The sequence below is a fragment of the Anarrhichthys ocellatus genome, unplaced genomic scaffold (assembly GCF_004355925.1).
Source record: "Anarrhichthys ocellatus isolate YVR2014 unplaced genomic scaffold, GSC_Weel_1.0 scaffold4, whole genome shotgun sequence".
NCBI lineage: Eukaryota > Metazoa > Chordata > Actinopteri > Perciformes > Anarhichadidae > Anarrhichthys > Anarrhichthys ocellatus.
The window spans coordinates 10,431,869-10,446,478 of record NW_022280034.1 but is presented as its reverse complement, the minus strand read 5'-3'; the positions used below and the strand labels follow the sequence as shown (position 1 = coordinate 10,446,478).

Sequence of the window (14,610 nt, the reverse complement as noted above, 5' to 3'; positions counted from 1 at the left end):
CACACACACACACACACACACACACACACACACACACACACACACACACACCTCTTAGTTCAGGGGTATCATATCACCTATCCCTTAGGCCAAGGTATGCTGGTGTGCAAGGTTGGATGCGCTCATGATAACAGGTGTATTTGATACAACAGGTGGGATGAATGTCGAAAGAGGATTTCTCTTTCGACATTCATCCCACCTATTGTACCTGTTGAAATCTGCGGCCGTTTTCTTGACTTTAACATTGTTTTGTACAGGTTTTATTTCGACGAAGCTATGCTTAAGTGTGATTTTATCACACACATTGGATTTTTTAAATACTTATTTATTTGTTATCTTTGGTTGAAGTGGCCATTACTTCCTGTTTTAGGAATATATTAGGAATTCTGCAAAGCAAACCAGAGGCGATAAATATTTGTCTCACAGCTCTATTTGGTTGTTTGGCTTTATTTTCTCCATCTGACCCACGACTGATGAACAGAGGAAGCTGATGGAAGCGGAAAAAAGAGGAGTCTGTCCTTTGACAGTGACTAGTGATAGTTGTGGTTTCTTTCTGCAGTGAACTGTGTCGTCCTGCAGACGAGTGAGAAAGCAAAGGGGAAATTGAAAAAAGAAAAAGGGAACTTGCTGATTAACTAGAGCATGGAGGATGGTCCTGAATTGCCTGACACATTCATGCATGCACACATATGCACGACTGCCTGCACTCACACACTTTATATACATGCACGTACACACACACACACACACACACGCACACACATAAAAACATGCATTAATACAGGGATTTTGGGCCCTATCTGCACATGTATGCAGGCTAATCAGGGCCTCTCAACAGACAGACAGCAAAGGGTCACTCAGGGTGAGATGTTTGTGATGGAAATTTGGACGGCAGGCGTAGGAAAACAAAGCTCGAGACAGGACGCCCCAGAGACGACATACTTTACACATGAGATAACACACATTGAGGAGTTACAAGTGAAAAAAGCTTTTCTCATTCATATTGCTGATAAAGAACATTGCTGGCACTTTCACGAAATTATGAGAGAATAGTTGGATCTAGAAAATATTTTGTCTGTAGATTTAATTCTGAGGGCCAGGAAAAGCATTTCATCAAGTTCTAAGATTAGAAATGGCTTGATCGCAAATCTGTACAGACAAATTCACAAGGTCAAGAACTAAACTCATATTTATGTTGACATAGGTGGCCCAACAGAATGCATGTCTTTTTCTAAAATTGCTTCCTCCCCTCTAAGTTTCTCAAACTTTTTATATTACTCTTTTTCCAGCTATCTGCACAAGTAGACGCAAACTATTCCACTGATTGCATATGATCCAGTGGTGAAGATATGGTCATTCCTTCACCACTGGAGCCCAGGACACGTAGCTTTTATTGGACGTAGAGTGCATTGATCGAGGGCATCTGATGCAACCACCGCGCCTCACCGAGAAATCACACAAAGATGGGATTTAATGGTCCTTCGATTGAGCGGTTTTGAAAAGCCAACCTTTGACCCCGACCCCTCCCATCATCTAGGGTCCAGTGCTTGTCATTGGTCATTTGTCAAGCGCCTCACCCTGATCTGATTACCGGCCAATTTGAGATCTGCCGACTACACACTTCTAGGATCAAGACAAGCTGCTTTCAGCAACTTTACATGACAACAAATAGCTGGATTGTTGCAGGACGAGACAAGTTTTGTTCTATTCGGGCGATAGAGATGGACAAAACTTTAGATCGGCGCCAGCCTTGGTATCTTCTAATGTCTACACAGTCTTCATTTAATGAGGAACTGATAGAAATAGGTTTGAACTAAAGCTGTCAAGAAAATACATTTCATACTGAATCAAAAGACATTTTCTAAGCATCACAAATCCCCCAGAATAAGTCTTTGTATCATCAGAATATGCATGTGTGGAAATCTCAGACTTGTATCTTCTAAATCCTCTGCGGAAAAGGATTGGAATGCACATGATCAATGGGCCCAAAAATGTGCCTATATCTGGCTCAATCTCAAAAACCTTATTTGTCTTTTCTTGGTACTGGGCCGTTTACTCTGACCGAGCATTTTGTTCTCGGGAATGTGTACATCATAAATTTCAACAGGGAGTTTTATTGAAGCAGGAAAAATGCTGTAAGAGCTAACGAGCCTGCTAAGTGCAGTTGTTGCAGACAGTTGTTTGTGTTGTTTGTGTTCTAACTTAAACCTTTTGTTCTCAGCATTATAGATGTTTTTTTATTTAGTAAAATGGGGAACGGAAGAGGAGGAAAATAGCTGTGGGGTCAATGAATTGAATATATATATATATATAGACATATATATGTCTATATACTGTACATATATATATATATATATACTGTATATAAATATATGTCTGTAAGCAATATGTAAATAACTTCTTGGAGAGCAGTGGTTTCAGAATTGTGTGTGTCGCTATTCATGTGTCTGCTCATGTCTGACTGCTCTGAAAATCTTCTGCATAGGCCTGTCAATCAAATATAACACTCGCCTTTTCCTGACACGCCATGAAGGGCTGTGCACAATCACACACACACACACACACACACACACACACAAGCACCACCCCCAAAACAAACCTCTGTCTGGCCAACACACACGCACACACACACACACACAATTAGCCCATTGCTCATTATGTCTGCTTTAGCTCTTTTGGATTGTGTTGGAGGGTGGGGGTTGGGGCAGGGCGGTGGTTGGTGACCCCAGAGAGCATGACCTAAGGGGACATTAGAGGAGTTACAGGGGGAGTAGCAGTGGGGACCGGGGGATGGGACATGGACATGCAGGGAGAGAAATGAAGTTACTTCTTGGTGCCCCTGCTGGTTGTGTTCACTCCTGTGAAGATCCCCATTGATTTGCTGAGTGAAAAACACACAAATAGTCATTAGTCACTTGTGAAATGCAGGAGCTTAACCAGAACAATTGCTTTTAAATTGATAATGAGATGAGATACAAAGCTCATTGTAATTTGAAATTACTCAATCTTATGTTTTGCACCCTGCAATTAATGACAATCAGTAAACAAATATTGTTTCCACCTATTGATATGCATCGGTTATAATAATGGTTCACTTATATATAGATTCAGTGGTGGAGGAGGGGAGGATGAATTTCCCTCTGCATCCCTGAATATCTCAGGCTCAGGAGTTTTGATTTCCCTCCAAAAACTCTTTTGTAAAACTTCTCCCCCGCCACTTATACACAGCAGCCGCCTCCACCCCCAGCCGCCACACATCAATCCATGGTGTGTGTGTGTGTGTGTGTGTGTGTGTGTGTGTGTGTGTTTTGGTAAGTGGGGGTGTCTCAGCCAGTGTGCTGTTAACCCCCCAGGGTGTAAAAGATTTTTGGACTAACACAGCTAAGTTTGAAAAACAAACTGTTTAATTTCAGTTTACTTAAGCTTTTTTTAGGTCTCAAACCAAAATACACAGAAGATATTGTGTCATTTGCGTCTAGTCTGAGAAAAAGAAGAATCTATCAACTGCATGTATAAAGTTTCTTATATAATGCATGTTCAATTGATACCAAAATCGCTGTTAATCCTGTGATCCTTTGCATAGGATTTTGTTTATTCACATTGTAAAATTAAACTTTTTAGTTGGCCAGAGATTGAATTGTCCTTAACAATCCAGATGTTGTTTCCCTGTTTGTTTGTGTGTGTATGTGTGTGCAAGGTCTGAATAGGATGAGTTATTCCACCCCCTCCCTTTGTCAGGAAGTTTAATCACGGTTGCAGAGGTGTGTGGCTGACCTTTGACCCATGGGTATCTCTGGCCTTTCTCTTACTTGCCTTTGGGTTAGCTTCAGGATATCCCTCATTTAACTCCTAACCCAAGGAGTCAGCTTTAGCAACCATTCAGAGTCAAAGCATGTGTATGAATGCACATTTACACATTTACACAGCCACTATAGATGATTACCAAACACTTCTAACCATTAAAGTCATTACAAGTCACACATTACATTCATCAATTTTATTTTAATTTAAAAAAACATTGAAGAATGTCACTTAACTGGAGTTAAAATAAAATATATTGGGGAGTAAACTTGTTGTTGTTAATGAGCATTGCAAATTTTATATATGTATGGCAATTCACAATGGGTGATCAGTAAGAGAAGGAAAAAATGCTTGATTTAGTGCACTGTATTTTGTAATTTCAAAATGTCCCTTTTTCATCCTTCTGAAGTCATTATGAGCACATCCAACAATGTTCCTATTCTAAACGCTCACTCGGTAACTTGGGGCACATGTCACATTAGATCCTTTTTACTTGTAATACTTTGTGCATGCAGATTTGCAGAGCAGCTTTAATTATTTGATTTGATTAAAGTTTTAGTTTGTGTTTGTGTTCTGGCACAAGAGGGATGAGCAAGTGAAGATAAAGAGGGAAGTTGTGATTGACAGCTGGCCATGTGTGTGCATTTGAGTGTCTGAGTGAGGTGAGTTTTATTAGATGTCACAGTGTGATGGTTAATTACAGAGTGTGAAGGCAGGCTTATTTTTAAAAAAAAGTGTGAAACAGGTTTAGAAGAGTTTGTAAAAGGAAAACAATTGCAAACGTGTTTTTACTAACAATGACATAAGGTGATTTATACTGACAGTATGACAATATTAGCACATGTCTGACTCTCAAATAGTCAGACATGGCGACCTTCCTTTCATTATGAAGCTGCTTAATCAGTTGAGATGTAAATTTAAATAATCAGTTCCTGCATTTCCATCTTCTTTCAGTTAAGACAGTGGAACTATTATTTTACTTTTGTGTACGTGTTGCATTCAGACCCACTTGAACAAACTGCATTAAGTCTATGAGCCTTTCCTCTTCCCAAAATGAGCAAACACACCAAACAAAGGGCCACCATTGTGGATAAATACGGCTTTTGTTTTACCCATTTGAACCTGAGGTTTCCCTTAACGCTAAGGAGAGTGTGTTCACCCTTTTCCTCTTTTCAGATGCTTTGGCGCTGAATAGCGGAGAACACTGCCAAATGGGGAAACGTCTACACAGGCAGAAAGAAAGACCAGAATCAATCAGGAAGTGGCTGCTTTTCAGCTGTGCCAGAGGAGCTGGGCATCTTCCTGGTCTCGTTGCCAAAGTGACTGGAAGCTCAGCCAGCTGGTGCAGCGGGCAGCAATTTGGGTTTGATGGGGGGGGGGGGGTGACGGTTGGGATGCTGGACAGAGGGCAGGGAGCTGGTGAATGAGGGTAAGGCAGTTTGAATGTAAGCACTTTGAAACTGCATTCATATGAACCATCACAATGTGGAGTCTCTGTTCTGTTTATCATCCTTTACAAACAGTCACCAAATCTCTACAATTGCTCACACAACATTCTGTTGGAGATTTTTGTATAATCTATAACCTCTTTCTATGGCAGACAAATACACTGACATTATGTGGAAGTCAAATTGTCTTTTTTTCTCTCTTAGGAACATGATTATAAGAGATGAGTAAATACGGTATAATAGTTCAGAAATAATCAAGCAAGCAAGAGAAGCAGGTTTGAAGATGTTTCTGGCTTAAACTGAGCAAGTTTAAACTTTGCTCATATCAATAAGGAACATGAATGTAGATGTTATTGAATATGCCTCTATTGAGATGTCAATCATGGATATGGGTCAGTCAAACCTTTATGACGTTCCCCTATATGATGATTTTTTCTTGTGCAAAAAAAAAACTAAAATGGAATTCTATTTGTGTTTAATTTTTGATTTGCATGATGGGAAAACTTAAGCACAAAAAAAAAATTTTTTGCAACTATATATTTCTTAAAGCGTACATGGGGTTTGGAGCACACAGAGCAGGAATTTTAGTAAAACTGAGTTTGTTATTGTGCACTTATGGATAACAGCAAACATGCATGTACATTTATTTCTCAAATTAGTCTCTGTGTGATCATATTTTCTCTATTAAATATAACTTTAAGATTTAAGAAAAAGATTAGCTAAAAATATCCCATTCAAAATAAGTTACGTGTAAGAAAGAGGTACAGATTGTACACCATTTAGTAAATGCTTGGTGTCCCTGATTTGAGTTTCACATCTTCGAATCTAAAATTGCAACATTAGTGTGTCTGTCCTCATTATTCTCTGTCACTAGTCTAAAACCCCACTTTTATAGAGATGGGACTGGAGGCTGGCTGGGTAGGTGGGTGTTCTGGGGGATCAGGGGACCAGACTGGTGGAGATAGGTAAACACAGCTGGGGACACACAGTGCAAGTGGGTCTGCGGCTCAACGGCCCCCTTCACAAATTTATCAGTGTGTTTGCTCAGGGGATGTGCTCTAATCTTCACACGCTGATCTCTGTGCGGCACCTTCCTAGAGGCACAACAGGCTGGGATGAAAGTGACCCCGTCCACAGTCACAGCCTTGCTAAGTCCTCCATGGCTAAACTTGAATGTTCGTTTCTTAATAAAGGCCTATAAAGGTCATCTATGGATCTGTCTCTGTGTGGATGAATCTCTCTGTGGGTGGGATGGCCCTGATGATTTAATCATCTTGATCATAATCTTACCATTTTTCTGAACATGCCTCCCAAAAATGAATAGACCATTGTCATGAAGTGACAGAGTTTATCCCCCCCACCCCACCCCTTTTTTTTTTAATTTAATTTTTTTAATCTGTGACATAATATTTGCAGTATTTTGTCACATGCTGCTTTCGTCATCCTTACTTATCATGAGTCACAATTCCAGTCCAAGGGACTTGTAAATGAGATAATGTCACATGATTCCAAAAGTCTTACTTATTTTTTAATAACAAAAACTCAGTGAAGATTTTGCACTTGTGTCACTTTTGAGCTTTGGATCAAACATTTGTTATTGAGCGCCATCTGCGGGCTAGTACTTAGTGCTGTGGCGCTCTCCACCCGTTGGAGCAGAAAATAACTTTATTCACATGGAGGCATCCTCATTAAAATATATTTAAACAAAGATCTTTTAACACATTTCATGCTCAATCAATGACATTGACATTTCTTTTATGTTGTCTTGATTAACATTTCCTCGGAAATAAACGACTGATCTAGGCAGCAGGCAATTTGCGTTTCGTTCCTGACCTTTTTTTCAGTCAGGTGAACGAGAAAGTCACGTCCTTTCGGCTTCCGTCGACGTCAGCATAACAACAACCTGTCATGACAGCTCGTGTGGGGGACAAAATAACGATTAAGATATCAAACCATATAAAATCCGTTTCACCTGGATGTAAGATTACCTCTTTAAGGTAAGGTGTGGAAACTGCGAGTCTCAGGTACAAACTATAACTTGTGTTGATAGAAAAATAGAAGGCAAGAGGCTGTGTAGCAAATAAGCTAACCTAGCATTAGCTCATTTCTGTTTTATGAGGTTGCTCAGCGGTATTGAGGTAAATGTGAGATAAATGCAAAGACGACGTTTCCAGGCCCATGATACCTAAAGTCCAATCAGTTGCTGATGAATTGTGTTACTACAGACAATACACGCCCGGCGTAAATGGACAACATAGCGTTAGTTTACTGTGCTAGCTTAGCTAACTAGCTAACGTTAACATCAAGCTCGCACCGATCTCTTATAACGTCTTTTATTAACTCAAGTTAACGACATTATCACTCTGTCTCTATGCTGTCTGTTGCAACACTTGTATCTCAAATGTTAGTAAGACGAACCTTAATGACAATTTCATCGTTGTTTGTTTACAACCTCTTAACTACGTAAATATGTTCCAGTTGTATAGCCTTTGCACCGTGAGTGTACAATATTTAGCTAGCTGTGCATCTCATTTAGTCACTACTGATGTTCGTCAAATTAATAGTTAATTCGCCAGCAGTCCAGCCACCTCGCTGTATTTTTTTTGAGCTGTGTGCACAGTCAGCGAATTAAACCGAATGCTTTTCGTGTGGCACCCAAGGACTGCACCTAATTCGCCCCGAAGACGCGCATTGCAGGTGCATTGCAGTGAATGCACGCCGCTGAATGTTGACTGAACTTCATATGCACCGTGTCTCTGATCTAGTGCGTGAGATCCAGGAGGGACAGGGCATTCTAGGACCTGTCAGCTAGCCAGCCGAAGAGACGGGGAACAGGATAGGGAAGCAGGGCGAGGCGGGCCCCGCGGAGCCGGTGGAGAAGATGGCCGGCAGCCCGGAGAAGAGCTCCACCGCGCAGGAGCTGAAGGAGCAGGGGAACCGGCTCTTCCTCTGCCGCAAGTACCAGGAGGCTGCTACGTGTTACAGTAAAGCTATTGTGAGTAACCGTCATTGTGAACAAATATTGTCAAAGGTGGAATCGCGTCTTCCTAACAAAATATACGAAATATAATGGAATTTTTTCGGCGAGTCTCTTTGTAGTCTAGTCTACAGTGCCGTGATGTTAACGTGTGTATGTACTATCTTGCTATGTCCTGTCTCCCAGAACCGTAATCCATCAGTGGCAGTGTACTACACCAACAGGGCTCTCTGCCATGTGAAGCTGCAGCAGCATGACAAGGCTCTGGCAGATTGTAAGCACGCGCTGGAGCTGGACAGCCAGTCAGTAAAGGCCCACTTCTTCTTAGGCCAGTGTCACCTGGAGCTGGAGAACTATGACGAGGCCATCGGCAACCTGCAGAAAGGTCAGAGCAAACCAGTAGGAGGTGGTAAAAGTTTTGCAACGTTTTGCGGTAGTGTGTAGAAAGAAGCAGCTTGCTCATAACTGCACAATGTCACTCATGCATCTACATTTTTAATATGTTGTCTATGGAACAAGAAACGTCAGAAGGTGACACTTTAATGGTTTACCAATGTTGCTGTAATACTGTTTTCTCCAGCTTTTAATTTGGCAAAAGAACAAAGACTGAATTTCGGAGATGACATCCCCAGCGCCTTGCGCATTGCAAAGAAGAAGCGATGGAACAGCATTGAGGAGAAGCGCATCAACCAGGAGAACGAGTTACATGACTATCTGACTAAACTCATACAGGCTGAGAAGGAAAGGTGAGACTGTGGGGCGGCAGTCAACTACACGGTCACAATGATCTCTTGATCAAGACTGCAGATCACTGGAATATGAGTGTCACGAGGGTATAATAATATTATTTATAATAACTTTGTATTTATGCAGAGAATTTGAAGAATACAAAGAGAAACAGGACGACAATCAAAATGGAGGAGACGCTGCCAAGGTTGCATCAAAACATGCAAGTTTTATATCCGTCTTGGACTTTCTCTGTTGTTATTCTTCTAATGAACAAATATAGTAATTATATATTCTAACTGCGTATTCATAAATATGTCTGGTAACATGGAAATGTGACCTTCTTAGGACAAGTACCTAATGGACATGGATGAGCTCTTCTCTCAAGTGGATGAGAAAAGAAAAGTGAGTATGAAAATGATTAGTATTAATCTCAGTTGAGCATGTAAGAGTTAACGATTGTATTCGTTCCCTCAGTTATTTCTCAGACCCACACATTCCTATTATGTGCGGACTGGAATTCATCCCAGCATGCAGGGAAACATTCTGGACAGGTCACCGTCACCCGTTACACGGCTGACAAACAGACGGGCACACGCTGATGACATTCACTCACACAGACGCGTCTTCGCTAACAGCACACACCTACCTCACACCATCGTCTCCCATCGTTGACATAGCAACAGGATAAATAGGCTCGAGCACAGTCACGGTGGCTCATTCCACATTCTGTTTTTTAAGCATATGGATATTCTTTCTGCGTTGTTCCTTTGTTTATATATTCAAATTATCTGCGACCGTCGGTGCTTGAAAAATGCACCTTTACTCCAGACAGACGGTTATCTCCCAAACTGTTTCTATGATAACCATCACTATTTGTTTGCAGTGTTTAATTGTCGTTGGTGTAGTTAGTTTTTGACTGACCTGAGGTAGTTATCATATTATTGTCAGTTAATATGACACCACACTGACTGCCAGCAGGGCGTTTGTCTTGTACGTGTTGGAAGCTGTGAAGGCCGCTTCAGTGTAGAGCTGAGGATTCTTTTATATAATACCTTTATTTCAACAATTTGATGATATTTGTAGTACGAGCAGTGTTGCTTTTTCATATATTTAATCTAAACTGGATGATGATGTGTCAGAAAACGTGAATGTGAAATGTATTGCCAAGCAGCAGTGACATTAAGCTGTAATTAATCTGGTAAGACCAGGAAAAGACGGGATCACAAGCTGTAGGTTGTAGGTTAATCTATAATCAATTGTGATTTCATATCCATGTATCTCTTCCCATTCCTCCGGCTGCGTTTTGTCGTCTGTTCAGAAGCGGGAGATCCCAGATTACCTGTGTGGTAAGATCAGTTTTGAGCTGATGAGGGAGCCCTGCATCACACCCAGTGGGATCACGTATGATCGCAAGGACATCGAAGAGCACCTACAGGTAAAGCCATCGTCGGCTGCACGGCGAGTTTACGTTTTTGTTTTTGGGTTGTCCATCAATCTGTCTATCCATCCGTCCGTCCGTACGCACAGGACTGTGTAATTTATTTATCTCGGCTAACTTCAGCCTCTGGTAAGCTCGTTTGGGTTCCTCTCAAATTCTTGTACCAAATGTAAACCCTCTCATTCTGTCATCTTCACACTGTGAATAGTGAATAGTGATTCATTTTGTACAAAGCCTATGACTTTATTTAAGTTTAACATCTTGTAAAAGTACCACTATTGAATAACTTAGATACAGCACCACGGAGTTTATAGCATCAACGCATTTTACTTTGAAAACCACCTACCTGAATTCATGTGGTCTGAATTCTCCTTTATTTCTATTTGAGCTATTTGTATGTATGATATGATATTATTAGTAACATTGTATTGTAGGTATGGTTATGCCCAAATAAAATGGTCTTATTTGTGTTCTGTAAATTCAACCACAGACGCCAACACTAACATTTAACCTGCTCTCTGTGCAGCGAGTGGGTCATTTTGACCCGGTCACCAGGAGTCCCCTGACCCAGGACCAGCTGATCCCGAACCTGGCCATGAAGGAAGTGATCGATGCCTTTATCCAGGAGAACGGCTGGGTGGAGGACTACTGAAAGGACCCCCCCCACCCCCCACCCCCACCTCTCTCCCATCTCTCCATCATACCCAAACACAAGCCTGGACAACACAAGACTGTAGAGAACAGATCACCCCCTTGCCTGGAGATGTACTTTATACAAGCTGGAAAAAGCTACACTATGGACTACCGAACGAGAGCCATGTATCTCACTCTGCCTCTTCCTCCCCACATTTTATCTTTGCCGTAAAACTCCCCGCTCCTACCTTCTAAGGCTCGGTGTCCATGGCCTGCTGCTCCCTTTAAAGCCCTCTTCATTCTGCTCTGACTATACTTTCTCTCTTCCTTTCTTTTATGCTGTATCAAGTCTCTCAAGCCTGACTCCCTTCTTTAAATAAGGGGCCACGTTCTCAGGTCTGTCTTGCTCCCTCCCTACTCCGCCTCCCTTTTCTCCGAGTGCCACAATCCTTGGATAGCGTCAGCATTGCACTCCAGTATTTTACAGAAACCACCAATATTAAAGAAAGACATCTTACACACGGTGGTAGAATACATAAATACACTGTCCTTTTTATTTGGCATTTACTCCAGTATTTCTTGGTAACTTTTTCATTAAACGTTGAAGCGTTAGCCCACTTCATAATCACGTTAGCTTGAACTGGTAACTAAAATGCCAAAAAAAAAAGACTTCTCGGGAGCGACTAGTTTGTGTGTAGGTTTTACATAATGAAGTCCCGCCTCCACCTCCAGGTGGCGCTCCAAACATACCCACCCCATATCACCATACTGTAATATTTTGAGAAAAGATTTTTTCTTTCTTTGCATATCAATCACACCCCCAATACAGACAATTTAAATAAGTTGAATGTATGCATAATACTCTTAGATTTAGGCTTGACCTTTGGTAATTCATAAATGTTTTTTTTTTTCATAATACCAGGTTTTTATTAAAAGCAGCCTTGAACTGGATGCAGAAAATCAATAGAAACGACCGCTGAATAGAAAAAAAAAAAGTTTTCACATAGCTGGATATTAATTGAAAAATGTTTGAATATTGGTGGCTGACGTGAGTTGTTCAGGTTGATGCTAGAAACCTGCTTTTGGAGAATGGTCTGTGCTGTCTGTGTTGCTCATAGAAACAAAAAAAAAAATGTGCTTGGACGTTGTGTTTGGCTCGTGCTGTTTGCCATGAATGATAGCGGACGCTCACATCAAGCATGAAGTGAATTGTTTTTCTTTTCCTATGCAAAGGCAAGAGGATGGTAACCATTGCTCTCCCCCTTTTTTGCTGTTCATTTTGTGCACCTCCCCCCCCCCCCCTTATAAAGTCACAGGTTGCACCAGCTTATGTAAACCAATCATCGGTGTGAGACTCAGTTTAAGTCGTGTCTTGTTGCAGGGATTTGAGGTTCGCTGGCATCACTGTACCGACCTCCTCCTGTGTTAGAAATGCTGGAAGAGTTTATGACCATTATATTATATCGCATCCGTACCTCAGTCCAAATTCTTTTGGATGCTGGTTCACTGGCATTCTCTGTAGAACACATTTTCATTTCAGCATTAGTTTACAGGTTTTCCAGCCGAATGCGTGTCTGTGGTGAGTTAGGCCTGTCGGTGGTTCAATGTCTGTGTGCAGGCAGTGTAAATAATTTGCTCGTGTATCAGATTTTATTTCTTGACAAAATAGGGTTCTTTTTTTTTTTTTTTTTTCTTGATAAATCCTAGAGCTTGAGAATCTGTATTAAATGTAGATATGTTGATAACATAAATGCCTGGTTCAGTTTTCATTTGTCCCCATTAAACTGTGAACTTTGAGTTTGTTGTTTTTGTGACGCCGTTAAATAGATACCAAGTATGATGACGTCTGTACTGTACTGCTCATAAGCAACCCATCAATAGCAATCAAATGGTTTCCAACACGTGTTATGTTATAATATAGGTATATATTCATAAGATTGCAGCTTCAAAGCGAAATAACTGCTTTGCAGTACAATCCGTGACATGAGCTTTTCAATAAATGCTCATTTGTTGAAGCTGATGTTTGTTTTTTTGATTCTGTAGTTTGTTGCATACAAACCGAGTCAGTTCTTCATGTTTGTTTCCTGCCATATTGCACAAGTTTCAGATGATTGCAATCCAGACAGCGCCTGTCTCTAGCACCTCTTTAAGTTGCTACATGTTTTCTTAAAAACACATTCTGATCATTTATTTAGCGAATGCAAAGTCCTTGAGCTCAGCAGTTGCCTCCTGGTCTGCTGTATGGAGGGTGACTAATCCTCCTTTTAGTCTCTGCAGAGGACAAACCTCAATGATGTGTTTTTATTGTTTGCTCCTCTCCACATGCACACAGTGGGCTTGGGCTGCTGCCCCACCTGTGGAGACTGGCCAAGCAGGGAGGGACCTCAAATCTGTTGAGGGTTGACCACTGTCTCCACGGCAGGTTGGGGACAGGGACCTGTTTCCTTGGGTTTGACGACCAGATTTGTTTCAAGAGACGAGCATCAGGTGGATTGAAGATGTCTGTGTGGATTGGTAGATGAGGGGAATCTCTGACCATCTTTGAAGCATCCTTTGAGTAAGTGAGACTCGTCAGATGTGTGGAGGCGGTTATGTTGGATAGGAAAGGAAGCCAGGGGAATGGTGTTGAGCGCAGTGACAGTTCTGATTTGCATTGTTGTGTTGAGCATCCACGTGGTGCGTATAGGGTGACCACGACCAGGGGTGCTGAGGTTATCAGATCTTCATGAAAGCAGACTTGAGACCTGTATCAGAGCTTGACTGACTGATCAGGTTTATTATTGGCTGATATGCAGATATTCCAGTATTAATGTATATGTCAACGAATAAGTAACTACTGTCACCATTACAAAAATAAGATTATCTTGGTCACAATTCTGTATTTGTATATTTGTATTTATGTTTAAAAATATCAGCTTTTAAAGTAGATATCAACATGATTAGTATTGACATTAAAAACTCACTACCAGTCGGGTTGCATAGCATAAAGCCGTGACATCCTTGAAATGAATGCATGAAAACCTTTTGGTTAAAAAAAATGTACATGTCATGACAAGTGACACTTTTAACAAACTCTTTCCCTGAGATATGACAATGCAAATATTTAAAACATGTTCATGACATAATGCAGATCTGCCTATTTAAAGGGCCAGTATTGACAGTTAGTCTCATTGTCCCCTCTGCCCGTTAACGTTTTAATGACGTCTTTCCTTCAGTAGAAAGAAACTGATTTTTTAAATGTTATTTTGCAATTAGCATGAACACAATTTAATTTATGTTAACTTCCATTGGCAATCATCTAAAAGCACTGACTCATAAAATAAAAAAAAATGATTTGCATGGTTACCACTTGCAGTAAGTGAATTTGTGATTTGGGTGAACTGACCCTTTTAAGATTCCCACACAACAACAACAATCTCTGCCACAGCTCTGACATCTGCTATGAAAGATTGTTCTCCCTGATGTGAGCGCTGTGAGTCTGCCATGTGATATGGACACACACAGACACACACACACACAGCTGAAATGGTGTGTGTTTGCATCAGTCACATGTAAAAGGACTGTGTCACTCAGCCCTCACACAC

At 41.0% G+C, this 14,610-nt stretch overlaps 1 protein-coding gene across 1 annotated transcript; it reads left to right on the top strand.

The window, feature by feature from the left end:
• The first annotated feature begins 7,128 nt into the window (after nt 1–7,128).
• On the top strand, nt 7,129–13,046 carry stub1 (STIP1 homology and U-Box containing protein 1). Its single transcript, XM_031843344.1, has 8 exons — nt 7,129–7,246; nt 8,015–8,244; nt 8,413–8,611; nt 8,807–8,972; nt 9,100–9,175; nt 9,301–9,357; nt 10,274–10,390; nt 10,920–13,046. Exons 2-8 carry the CDS (start codon nt 8,131–8,133, stop codon nt 11,043–11,045), a joined length of 855 nt encoding a protein of 284 aa, XP_031699204.1. The 5' UTR covers nt 7,129–7,246; nt 8,015–8,130; the 3' UTR covers nt 11,046–13,046.
• Nucleotides 13,047–14,610: the final 1,564 nt, after the last annotated feature.

Coding starts and splice junctions, on each gene's coding strand:
- stub1 (XM_031843344.1), top strand. CDS start 8,131: ATGGCCGGCAGCCCGGAGAAGAGCTCCACCGCGCAGGAGCTGAAGGAG. Junction 8,612..8,806: donor CATCGGCAACCTGCAGAAAG/GTCAGAGCAAAC, acceptor TGTTTTCTCCAG/CTTTTAATTTGGCAAAAGAA. Junction 8,973..9,099: donor ATACAGGCTGAGAAGGAAAG/GTGAGACTGTGG, acceptor GTATTTATGCAG/AGAATTTGAAGAATACAAAG.